Consider the following 14,164-nt stretch of genomic DNA (forward strand, 5'->3'; position numbering starts at 1 on the left):
AGAGGGAAGTGAATGGGATAAATGTAGACGTAGTAGGAATTAGCGAGATTTGATGGAAAGAAGGAAACGACTTTTGGTCAGGTGATTTTAGAATAATTAACTCAGCTTCAAATAATGGGCAGGCAGGACTAGGTTTCGTAATGAACAAGAAAGAGAGTAGAGTATTTCAAAATGCATAGCGATAGAATCATTGTAATAAGGATAAAATCGAACCTAAACCGACAACGGTGTTAACGTCTATATGCCTACAAGCGCCCATAATGACGATGAGGTAGAGTGTGAATACGAAGAAATTGACGAAGCAATTAAACACATAAAAGGAGATGAAAATTTAATAATAGTTGGAGATTGGAATGCAAGCATTAGAAAAGGCAAGGAAGGAAATATTGAAGTGAATACGAGCTGGGCAAAAGGAATGAAAGAGGGGACCGACTTATAGAGTTTTGCACGAAGTACAATTTAGTAACAAACACCCTATTCACCAACACCCTTCTATTTAAGAATCATAATAGAAGAATATACACATGGAAAAAGCCAGGCGATACTGCAAGGTATCAGATAGATTATATCATGGTTAAGCAAAGATTTAGAAATCAACTCGTCGACTGCAAAACCTACCCTGAAGAAGATATTGATAGCGACCATAATTTAGTGATAATGAAATGAAGATTGGGGTTTAAAAACCTGAAGAAAAGGTGTCAGATAAATCGGTGGAATTTAGAGAAGCTTGATGAAGGGGAGGTAAAGAAGATTTTTGAGGAGGACATCACAAGAGGTCTGAGTAAAAAAGATAAAGTAGAAAATGTATAAGAAGAATGGGAGAATGTGAAAAAGGAAATTCTTAAATACCGCATGAAAATAAACAAGAACAAAACAAAAGTAATGAAATGTAGTAGAAATAACAGAGATGGACCACTGAATGTAAAAATAGGAGGAGAAAAGATTATGGAGGTAGAAGAATTTTGTTATTTGGGAAGTAGAATTACTAAAGATGGACGAAGAAGGAATGATATATACTACCGAATAGCACAGGCAAAACGAACTTTCAGTCAGAAATATAATTTGTTTACATCACAAATTAATTTAAATGTCAGGTAAAGCTGACATTAAAGCTTTTTAAAAGTATATGTTTGGAGCGTCGCTTTATATGGAAGTGAAAGTTGGACGATCGGAACCTGAGAAGAAAAGATTAGAAGCTTTTGAAATGTGGTGCTATAGGAGAATGTTGAAAATCAGATGAAGAGGTATTGCGGCAAATCGATGAAGAAAGCAGCGTTTGGAAAAATACAGTTAAAAGAAGAGACAGACTTATAGGCCACATATTAAGACATCCTGGAATAGTCGCTTTAATATTAGAGGGTCAGGTAGAAGGGAAAAACTGTGCAGGTAGGCAACGTTTGAAATATGTAAAACATATTGTTAGGGATGTAGGATGTAGGGTATATACAGAAATGAAACGACTAACACTAGATAGGTAATCTTGGAGAGCTGCATCATCAAACCAGTCAAATGACGACAAAAAAAAATGTATTTTATGATGCTTTTCTAATCAAGGTTACGGTTTTCTTTGATCATTCCGAGAAAATGCTGGAAATATAATTTAACTAGCCAATTACTGATAATAGTTTCTTATTTTATTCTTAAGTGACATCCACCCACTCCTGACCTGATCTTTATCATGTATTATTATGTACCATTATTAATAAAAGATTTATTTATTTACATTTCAAAAATTTATGAAGGTTCTTATAATTATGAATCTTATTATTTCGTCAAAGTTTAGAACGCGTAAATACACGGATGCGCAGTAGTTTTATCTAGGGTAGTGTCTGAAGTAGTGTTGGTACTGAAGTGAAGAAGATAGTGTATCGTGAAGCAACGTCATCAGTAGCAAGAAGCCAGTAGTTATTTCAGCAACCCATCCCGACCCTGTGCGTCAACTGAGCTTTCGATACTTTGATGACTAATCAAAAGTTGTGCATTACCGTTTGTTTGCTAATAGATAAAAATTCAGCTAATAAATTCAGTTTTTGTTTTAAACTTTGATTGCAAATTTCGAAACATAGATTTTTCGCACGAGTTAAACAAAATAAATCTTAAAAATACTAAATATAAAAAAAAAGATATCACATCTCATCTTATAGATTTATTTTATCATTCCTTTAATTAATTTAATTACATAGCCTGTTTATTATTTATTTATTAATTAATTTGTTTATTTATGTAACATAATGAAGGGGCTTCATTCAAATAAACTAAATACAAAATATTAATAATAACCGTAAATAAATCCGTATTAAAATCACAAAATTTTTCGTAAAGCCTAAAAAGAAAATTTAAGGAAATTTAAATTCACACTGACAACAATCTGTTAAATATTTATTATCCTTACATAAATTCTCTTGTAAAATAAAATGTCATCTTTTGGGCCTATATGAAAAATTCAGAAGTAATTTTTAAGGTACAAAAGTTGGCTATCAGATCTTTCTCTGGAGCCCATGAGTATGAATTGTGTAGGTATTATACTTAGGAAATTAAATATGTTAACTTATCATTATACTTTACTTATATATACGAATCTGCAGTCTGCTAAAAAGAACGATCACTTACTGTTAAAAAAATAACAATATCTACCTCTACCAGACAACGGAATTGTTTTAGTGTAACTCAACACGGTATTTTGGTTTACGAGAAAAAGCTTTATTATGCTTCCATTACTTGTATTTAAATATTAACATTTTTTTTTAAATATTACAAAACTTTCAATAGCAACTTCCGAATTGTGAGATATTCTGTAGTTATTTTTATATTTAATATATTTACCTTTAAATTATATCAGATGTTAGTGTTTAAATATTAAATAATTAACACGGGCTTTAAATTCATCTATTTTGTACAATTTATTTTTATATTAATATTTATATTATTTACATTCATATTTATATTTATTTTATTTATTTATTTAAATCACACTGTGAATAATCATTTTATAATTTGCTTAACTCATCTTTTTTACTGAAATAAAACAATAGAATAATAAAAGGCACCTACAGTAAATAAAAATAAAAATCAACGTAATTATCGCTTAGTTTAAAAAATATTATTGGAAATAAAATTAAATATCATATGGCTTTTTAAACTGGAACGCATTGATAAAAGGGTCCAGGTGATTTATTTACGATGCTATCGGTGCTGAGGCATAGGACACCGGGCAGGGTCCTGCAGCGGCCCCGAAAAAAGGGGGCGTTGTTTTAATTGTGGAGCTGAGGGGCACCTCCAGATGGACTACTAAACGGAGGCTAAATGTTCGTTATGCAACACTCGCGGGGATTCACTTGGGGGTTGGGGCTGCAGGACCAGCAGCAAAATATGAGTCTCGTCGCCTTTGCTTGTGAAGGGCCTAAGGTTGGGACAGCGCCGTCCAAGAGGAGTGGGCCGCTTAGGTGTCTCACTCTCGTTGACTGGACGTGGACTCCCTTGTGTCTTCATCAGGGGGGGGGGGAGTAAGACCGTAGTCCCGGTGGAGGATCCCTTGAGGTCTCCTCATTAGAGGCAAGGCGTATAATTAAAATACCGGTTCCCGGCTACTTGTGGGGGGGGGTGCTTTAGTTCCGACGAGGTAGTTTGAGGTGATGGCACCCCCTTGGAGCTGAGTAAATGCTTAATTGCAAATCCAGCTCGATAAACCAATGACGTAGTCAAGGTGATTTATATATATATTTATCAAAAATACTATAACCTAATTTTATAAGCTTTTATCACCAAAGTTTGTAAAAGTTATGTAGAAGATTATAGAAAGAAATCCATCCATCGGTCTTCCACGCGATCATTTCACTTGTCACAATTAAGATTTACTATTATTTTTATTTATAATCTGAAATATAGCTACTACTTGAACAGTAAGGGTACAGTTGTGTTTTAAAATGGAAAGGTAAACTATGCGAAGGAACTTGTTTGCCTTCTCACAATTTACACATACTATTCTAAATGAAAATATATGACTATGTATTATAAGTTATAATCTACATTATCCAGCGAATTAAATTATTTATTGACTTTTTCAAGATAGTGCAATTACGATAAACAGATTACTTTGTTTTTAGGTATTTACGAATTTAAAGTTTATGCAGCCATTAAGATAAATTTTAAATCAAATACAATGAATTCCGGATAATAAGACAATCGATTATATGAAACAGCATTTTAATTGAGAAATTTTGTAAAAATAGAAACAGATGGGTGGGTATTAGTCATGTAAAATTACGCCGGTTTAACGGCCCAACATGCCGCTTATAAGGCTCACTCTTTCGTTTATTTCTTTATTTTACTCGTAAAATAACTCGGTTTTATTAGTAAGTCGTTTAACCGTTGTAAACGCTATAGAGAGCCAGGTAACTCCACCTTAACCACCAGGAGAAAAACGTTATACGTACTGATCTGCACAATATGTAATTACTTCAAGTTGTATGGGAGTGATGACGAAGTAATCAAAAATATTATTCATAAACTGAAAGAAGCAAATTATTCATTGAAGTACTTTTATACATTGAGAAAAAAATTCATTGAAGCAGTATTTTATACAAGAATGTACTGAAGGAAGCCTGCTAGCAGAACTCCAAATCTTTGCCAAATTTGTAGAACCCCAGGGAGTGAAAGGAGACGACAGAACAAAATATAATTTTTTCAAGAAGTTTAACCAAATTAAACACATTAAAGTATACATATTTGTATTTCTATGACCATAAATGGCAGTAATTATTTTAACTTGTATCTCTATTTTTAAATTAAATTTTGTTTCCTATTAATGATGTAAAACTACAAAAACAATTTAATAACTTTTTAATTTAATAATATTGTATATGTAACTTTAATATAGTACTAGCTGTAGATGCATGCCGTAGGCACGCCCTCCGGACAGCGACGTCCTGGAATGGGATAATTAGGTGTCCAAAATTGATTACCTCTTGTAAAAATACTTTTTTTGGATGATGAAAATTTATATAACGAAAATTAAATTAGAAATTTAACTCTAGAAATTGATACTAACCAATCGGGATTTTCCGCTAGTGATCGGTACATTCCGGTGCCTACATTTTAGTTATAGTTCATTATTTTATGAAGAAAAACAATCACATAAATAAAAAATTATATTATTTATATATGCAATATATCTATATATAATAATATAACAACCACCACGAGACATGTACTAACGAATCAGGATTTTCCGCTAGTGATCGGTACATTCCGGTGCCTACATTTTAGTTATAGTTCATTATTTTATGAAGAAAAACAATCACATAAATAAAAAATTATATTATTTATATATGCAATATATCTATATATAATAATATAACAACCACCACGAGACATGTACTAACGAATCGGGATTTTCCGCTTGTGATCAGTACATTCCGGTGCTAAGCTAAGGGGGACGGAACACACATAAAAGGATTTGTATGTAGGTCTTTCACAGACCTACATAAAAATGCCCTTTGTTAGAGTAGGATTATAAATTAAATTCCGAAAAATATGACGTTAATTCGTGTTAAATAATTAATATGTAACCTGCTGTGTTTGTATATATCTTCTCATTTTTCGTTAATATCGCTTAATAAGGCCATGCGTTTAGTAGGACTCAAAGTGGTCCGTTTATCCAGAATTCACTATATTATACATTTAAATCCACAGGTTTCTGAGCTAAATATAACTCTTAAAAATTAATTTAAACCGACTAATAAGTGTTATATATTGATCAAATTTTACTTTACTTTTTTTTTTTTGATTAATTTAATTTTACTTTTATTTAATGAGACTCGATTTTATTAAATTTATTTTACGAGTGTAGTTTTCAACAGTTATATTTAAAGTTGGAATTAATAAAACGTTTCTTCTATTTAGCCGGTTATTGTCTTATTGAATTCTCTTTAAAAAAAGACAAATAATATATTACTTATTTGAGGAGGACAGGATTTCCTTTGTTGTCCCAATTTCTTTTTTAAACTACAGTCAAAAGATTCTTTTTTCCATTTTTAAAGGAAGAGACCAATTATCAGTTAATACACCGGTAATTGTTTTCCTTGTATTTTAATTACATAAAATATTCTAAAACCGTAATATACCAGTGGGTGACAATTTTTTTTTTTTTTTAATTGTAATCGTGGAAATTAGGGACACTACTAAGTTTTTTTTTTTTTTAAATTATGACTATTTAGAATTAAGGGTCCTTATTTAAATATGAATAATTCTTAATCAGCATTATCCTTTCTATTAATACCGTGTTTAAAACAACTGAATTAGTTTATTGTTGAAATGTCTTGAGCCAGATTTTTTAAAAATATTTTCTTAAATGTACATACTTATCGTGGATCACCCTGTGCGTGTTATGTAGGTTATGAAAAATATTTTCCTCACCGGAATTCAAATTTAGAATTTTTCAGATGAAAAACGGGGAGATCACACCTATCTAACAGAGTGACATGTCCATCAATTGATAGCTAGGTATGACATGTTAATAATTAGTATTTCCTCCACCAATTTCCTCTCACACCTTTTGGGGTTTGTTTGTTCGTTTTCGTATGAATATTCCGGAAGTCTCTAGATATCCATGCAGCTTCCTGGATTTGGGATCCGTTGGCAGCCGCGTCCCTTGTTCGTCATGTATGAGTGAGGTGTAGTGTGACTCAGGCCGACCGTACCTGAGACGAGTGGTTAATTGAAACCCAACCCTCAAAGAACACCGGTATCAACTATCTAGTATTCATATCTGAATAAAAGCAACTGCCTGTATTAGGATTCGTACCTGACAACTCTCGACTTCGAAACCAGCTGATTTACTACTAGTTTTACCAAAAAGACCAAACCAAGGTTATTTTTTGGGGTAGAACCGTAAAAATACCTTAACAGATCGGTATTGAATTTCGAATCGTTTAACTTATTTTTGATTTGAGCTAACGAAATTTTTCAAGAATATATCTTTTATTTAGTGTTTATATAATAAGAGTCTTCACTCCATGCAACCTCACCTTTTGCTACGGAGAATTTTTATCTATTCATTTCCAGTTGAATAACATCGTTCCCCGTTACGCATAATGTTCAAAAAGTGACACAACCTTATGGAAGAATGTTTCCTTCTTTTGTTGCAGGTTTAATTGAGGAAAAATGGGTTACACAATGAAGTAGAAAATATCTATTGTCTCCCAATACATTAGATGTGTCAGTTATGATCAGACCCAGAATGCCTTTACAGAAAAATATGGTGTGGATACATCAAACAAGTTCTCCATCAAGCGGCTGTACGACAAGTTCAAAATAACATGGAATGTGGCAAATGCAGCGTAAAGTAGTGGACCGAAAGTGCTTACACCAGAAACGTTGATCGATATGCAAGCTGCATATTCTGTTAGTCCCAAGAAGACTATGCGACGCCTATCTAACCAGTCTGCTCTCTTTTTTGGTAGTGCCCACACGGCATATCGCACGTGTTTAAAGATTCATCTGTACAGAATTCGTGTTGTTCACGAGTTGTTACCTGCAGACACTAGAAAACGAGTAGCTTTCTGTCAGCGGTTTGGTGTGCAATGTCACGTAGGCGAATCTTCACGACATTCTTTTACGGTACAGTGGACAGTGAGCGCTACATACAGATGATGCAACAACTTGTAAATACTACACCTGCAGACCGGCTACAGTGCACGTGGTTTCAGCAGGACAACCATACGGCGCTCATACAGCCAACAACACTATGATTTTCTTGGATCAGTATTTTCATGGACAAATTATTTCGAAGAGGTTGTGGCCCCCTTAATTTCTTGATTTATCCCCTCCTGACTTTTTCTTGTGGAGATATCTTAATAAGAATGCTACTTACAAAATTCATCCTCACACCATTCCCGAATTGTAGAATGAAATTGAACGATGTATCGCTGCATTTCCTCAAAAGATTTACAGCATTTGTTTAAGAGCGTGCAATGTTGTATTTAATTATGTTAATCTTATAATGAAAGCCACTACCAATAACTATTGTAACTTATTCATTTTCCGGTAAGGTTGCACCGCTTTTAGAATATTCTATATTATCCCCTGCAACAAAACGTATTTTACATTCAGTTTATTTCAAGGTCATGAATCTATTAAATAGTTTTATTTGTATTATACCTCTTTCGATATAGATTGGCTTTGCTTTTTCGAATCGACAGAACAGGTGAACGTCTGATATCTCGTCGGTGAGTGTTACAGCCTAATATTATCTTTATCAGAATTTACTTTATTTTTTTGGTCCATAAAAATAAAGTACTTATTTATTGAATTATTACTTTATTATTGAATTAATAAATGTATTATTAATTCAAGAGAATGAATCAAAGAGATGGACTCAGACGTCACGAAAGTATTCCGACTTCTTTAGCCATATCTACAAAAAATGTTTCATTAAATTCAGGTCTCCCGTTTGAAAAAATCCTTTCGTCCCGTTTTTATATAAGTTGCGATTAAGATTTATTACCGTTTTCCGGTATATAATGCTTGACAATAAACTACGCCCTGCGCGACATGGATAGTCATGGATATGGTGTATGGATAATGGCGTGTAGTTTACGCGCACTATTCTGCATACAAATATCAGTTTCTGTAATGTAGACGTTGAAATCGCAACCTAATGTATGCAGTAATGCACAGACAACTTATTTCATAATAAATTGACTGTTGTACTATCCTAATTGGTTTTTTTGGAATCAGATAGCCACTTTTTTACAGTTTTTTTTTTTCAAATCAATGGGTACTTGGAGGTATTTGCAGAGAAAATATAAATATAATTAACGAAACTTAACCTTCACTCGCTTCGCTCGCTAACTTATTTTTTTATTTCTACTAGTCAATTTTATTCAAACATGAGTCTTCCAAATATACCTGAGAGAGATCCAGAATAATAAGCATTATGCTTATAATTATAAACATAATCTAACCAAACTTAACTTACGCTCACTTCGCTCGCTAACCTTTACTAGCGAGCGTAGATTAAGTTTGATTAGATTATATTGATAATTTTTCTGTAAATACGTACAAATACCCATTGATTTTGAAGAAAAAAATTTAAAAAAGTGCCTGTCAGACGTAAAAATACCTCCTAAATACACAGCAAACACTTAAAATATTGCTCAAGATCCGCAGCTGTATGTCCTACATTACAGTCTGTACCGTTCTGATAACATAATAAAAGTGTAAAATTAATTACAGTATAATTATTTTAATGAAGAAGAGTGAATTGATCGGAAATGTAAGGTACAAAGTATAAAAATAGGCTTTTATAAATATCATAACGAAAAAAATCTCATTTTTGAAGTTCATCAGAATTGTGCCTATATTATTTATAAACATAATGTTTCTTAGGTTGCATGAAACCATTATTTATTTCTTACGTGGTATAGCCTTTTTTTTTCTTTTTTTGTTTAACCTCCGGGACCACCGTTAGATATTGCTTCAGAGGATGAGATAAATAATTTGTAGCGTGTATGAAAATGTCATGCCTACCGGGATTCGAACCCGACACCTCCGGATGAAAGGCCAAAACGTTACCACTCGCGCCACGGAGGCCGGCCATCTGGTATAGCCTAATTTATATCGACCAGATAATAAGTCGTGTCCTGTTGCTTTTTCTGTTCTACGTGTTATGTAATCGGCTAGTTCGAGTGGGATATATATATATATATATCAATTTGTGTAATTTCCTAGTATAGGTAGTGACTTTTATAAGGATTTGAATACTAGATCGTGGATACCGGTGTTCTTTGGTGATTGGGTTTCAATTAACCACGTATCTCAGAAATGGTTAACCTGAGACTGTACAAGACACATAACATCCTCATTTATCCTCTGATGTAATATCTGACAGTGATTCCCGGAGACTAAACAGGAAAAAAATTCAAAAAATCGATATATTTAAATTTTGATCGGCTTCCTCATCTCCAATTTTGACCCCAAAATATTTTTATTTTTTTGGGTCACTTATACTACTGTTATGCGTAGGAAGACAAAAAAAATTTGAGATTTTTTTTTTTTAATGGTAAAATAAGCGTGTACTGAGTTTAATATGTCTGTTGCATTATCGGTAATGTCGATAATATCTAATGTACGACTACGTATTATAAAATAACTGTAGCCAAATTTTAAGTTGTATCCATTATGTGATTCTCTCTTCTTATTATTCTGTCGGTCCGATAGGATAATGACACCGTTTAAATATGATAAAATATTTTACAGCAATAAGTTTGTCTGTTTAGATAAAATTAAATTTGACAAATTTTATGTTTTAAGAATAATTTTCAATAACGGTTATTTTTTTTCTCTTTTCAGCCTCGGCCCCCGGTTTATAACCCTGAAGATTATGCCGTGTCGTTGAGAAAGATGACAACAAAACAACAACATCAACAACAACAACAGCAACAGCAGCAAACGCCGCAGCCTACTCAAGATTCACGTAATCATAACTCGGTGGTATCTATGTCCGCTAATAACGGTGAGATGACCCTGCGTCAATTTTCTAGCGTAACTGACCTTCTCAATAAACTCAAGGCTGACCTTCGATTAGCATTTCCAAGGTGAGTAATGTTTTTCTTTCTTTCTTTTTTTAATACTTGTGGTATTCATTACTTATCAGCTTCTTGTAACTTAATACTTTGCCGTAACTTATTTTTTTAATTCATCATATTATTATTATTATTTTTTATTATTATTAAAATTAAAATGTATATAATATTACACTAAATCTGATACATTTTAAGTATTTTTTTTTAAATTAGTTTTAACCACTCAGGGGCAACTGGTAACCTCCTAGAAGACGATGCTTCGGTCGGCCCTGAGTGACGTGGCTGTAGAATAACCCATCCTAGTGCATACAGCTAAAACCGTTTCCCTGCCCATCAGGGTCTCTTCTGGTTCATTGAGACATCATGACAACTGTACTAAACGAATTGTTCAGTCCTTAAATTTTCGTAAAAACTACACAGACTCTGGGTGGCCAACACGACATACAAGGACTACATCATCTTTTTTTTCCGTAGGAAATGGGAAAATTTGCATGAACCAAACGTTCAGCAGCCCGCACAAACTGGATGTGTGGGGTTCACCGCCTATGCGACGGGACCCACTGCCTGATGCAGAATGGTACTGGAATTGATATTCAGACATAACATTAGCACCACCCGCGTCTCAGGCACACTTCTCATTGACACCAATATTTACGTAACACATTCAGATACTTTTTTCAATTAATGATATAAACAGCTCAGAATTTACACTATAGCTATGCCAGCCTCAGACCATCCCAACCCTGTAGGGGAAGACACCCACCTAGTGACGTTCCGGTCACCATCCCCCCCCCCGTTCCTTGCCCTGTTGGGCTTTAACGGGAGTCGTCTATCGCCCTCTGACTTTTTACATCTCATAGTAATAAGCCTGGACTCGTTGGAATGCCACCGATGTAAATGGCTCGGTAGACATTTGCATCGGTGATTTAATAACTCAACTTATTGCATTCGCTGTAGGCCTCGTCCGGACATCTTGAATGTCCTGCATCGTCACCCTCTGAACTAGCTAACCGAGCTCGTGGACCGGCCTCAGACCAGACAAAGAACGCGTGCCGTGGGAACCATTGGTGACGATAATGCCAAGGCATCCCCGCCAACCACCCCCGAAGACTGGCGCTCATCGCCGTCCTCAACCGACCTCGCCTTGTCCTCCTCACGGTCCTCCTCCATTAGTTTCCATTAGTAGCATCTTATAAAATACCAGGCACACGCAGTCTATCCTTCACCGGGAGAGAACATCAACCGCATGACTCCTCCCTCCCCGCCGGCGAATTCATCTGGTAAAATTAAGAGATCGTCTTGATACAAATTTTTGAGTGGATTATTTCGGCTTAGTCGGAAATACCGGATGAATTTATTAAAAGAAAAAAATCGTTCAAGAAATATTGTATTTCGAACGCTCTTAATGGAAGTGAAGATCATTATTTATGGTTAAGTGATTATAAAGATAATTGCAATTCTATGGATAACGCAAACTAAAGCACTGATGACAATAATTAAGGTAAATACCTGCTGTTCAAATTTATCACTATTTATTATAGATGAACAGAATAAAGAAAAAGTTTGAAAATTTATAATGATTTTTTAATAAAATCATCTTGTGTTGCTAACTGAGCCGCTATAATCCGCTTGCAAATCCGTATCAACGACCTTTTCATAATTCAAACCAGATGATAGTCTTGTTTGTGGTTTTGATCATCCAGTTTGATTAGTGTCTGACTCACCGGGTTGGTCTAGTGGTGAACGCGTCTTCGCAAATCAGCTGATTTCGAAATCGAGAGTTCCAACGTTCAAATCCTAGTAAAGGCAGTTACTTTTATACGGATTTGAATACTAGATCGTGGATACCGGTGTTCTCTGGTGGTTGGGTTTCAATTAACCACACATCTCAGGGATGGTCAATCTGAGACTGTACATGACTACACTTCACTTACATTCATACATATCCTCATTCATCCTCTGAAGTAATACCTTACGGCGGTTCTGTAGGCTAAACAGATAAAAAGGTCAAGGTTTGGTGGATAGATTATTATTAATGTAATAGATATATACTCGTATTGATACGATTATGAACAGAATCGATGTTAAATATAAATTTGATACTATCATTGCCACATTGTTCACATATGGAAAGATTATATAAGCGTATATAAATAAAAATTATATAAAAATAACCTTTGTAAAATAAAATGTACAGAAAAAATGAAGCACATAAAGTAAAAAAAAAAATTGTTACGTTAACATAAGGACACTGCTTAACAATATTACTTACAGAACGAATTATGATAAAATCAATGAACATAAAAATGAGAAAAAATTAAAAAAGAGATAAAAATAACATGAATTAAAAAGAAAATCTAAAAGAAAAGTAATAATGAATCCAAAAAAAATATCAAAAAATATTAATCTTAATGTTTAAAAGTAAAATTTGCAATAGTTTTAACGTCGTACCTGAAAGTAAAAAACTTCGATTATATATATAAATATATTTTTCATCTGAAGATACATAATAATTCATTGTATACTAGAAAAAAAGGGTGGCCTAAGGCCCGCCGCGAAAATGTTACATAATTTATATTTCATTAACATGATTTTTTTAAATGTTTTTGCCAGTTGTAACTAAATACGTTATGAATTTAGTGTATTAACAACAAAAACTTTCACAACGAAAATTTAAAAATCCTGAACATTTTTAGCTGTTTCTTGAGTTCTGATTTTAAACACAGCTTTAACCTCAATGTTTACCTTTATTATCCCCAAAACACAAATACAATTTTAAATAAGTCGTTCGTATCAAGAAGAATAAATCGTTCGTGCACTTCGTGCAGCCGCCCGGCGTACCGCCATTGGTCCGCTCTGCGCCAATAGCAGCTAAAATAAAAATGTGAGTACATACAACAAAGAAACCCACGCACCATCCTTTTTTTTTATGGAGAGTGACATCACGTGTTCTCTACAGTTAAAAAAAGGAAACTGCCCCACCATTTGCCTAGATGAATCAAGGGAAAAACCTTGATTAGTCATTTTTCCACGTTCCCCAACGCCGAACCATTTCATCGTTAAAAATATAATTTTATAATTATGATGTTTATAATTCTATTTCTATTTTTTAATTTGTTTGGTGTTTGGTGTCTGTCAATGCTAGCGATTTCTTTTTGACCTAAGATTTCATTGCGTCCTTCAATTATCACCCATAGTGAAATGAATACTCTTACTATCCCTCTTAATTGAGGAAAAAAGTGAAAATCGCAGGGCGCCAAATCTTATGAGTATAGAGGATAGGAAATAGGTTCAAATTTCAACTTCAAAAAATCCTCGGCGGTTGCACGCGATATGTGTGGTCGAGGATTATCGTGTTGCAAATTTCTCGACCCTATGGATTGTCGAACACGACACATATATCTTCTTAGGTGTTTTAACGTCTATATGTATCACATAGAATTTATAATCTATCTGACTTCACTCGCATATTCGTGTTTCGAATTTCAGAACACTGAAGAGAATTTTTTTGTAGATTATTGTGTTTTGATTTTTTTTTTATTGTGGCTAATTATAGCTCCGATATATCATGCTCTGTCGTT

General features: G+C 33.8%; 1 protein-coding gene across 4 annotated transcripts in view; it reads left to right on the forward strand.

Moving 5' to 3' along the window:
- mwh (multiple wing hairs) overlaps nt 1–14,164 on the forward strand; it is a 428,096-nt gene that overhangs the window by 364,788 nt on the left and 49,144 nt on the right. For all 4 annotated transcript variants that reach the window (XM_075375789.1, XM_075375788.1, XM_075375787.1 and 1 more), the window contains exon 3: nt 10,351–10,595. In XM_075375789.1, the coding sequence (XP_075231904.1) occupies nt 10,351–10,595 (245 nt within the window). The remainder of the gene's footprint in view (nt 1–10,350; nt 10,596–14,164) is intronic.

The sequence above is a fragment of the Lycorma delicatula genome, chromosome 9 (genome assembly GCF_047948215.1).
Source record: "Lycorma delicatula isolate Av1 chromosome 9, ASM4794821v1, whole genome shotgun sequence".
NCBI classification, from domain to species: Eukaryota; Metazoa; Arthropoda; class Insecta; order Hemiptera; family Fulgoridae; genus Lycorma; species Lycorma delicatula.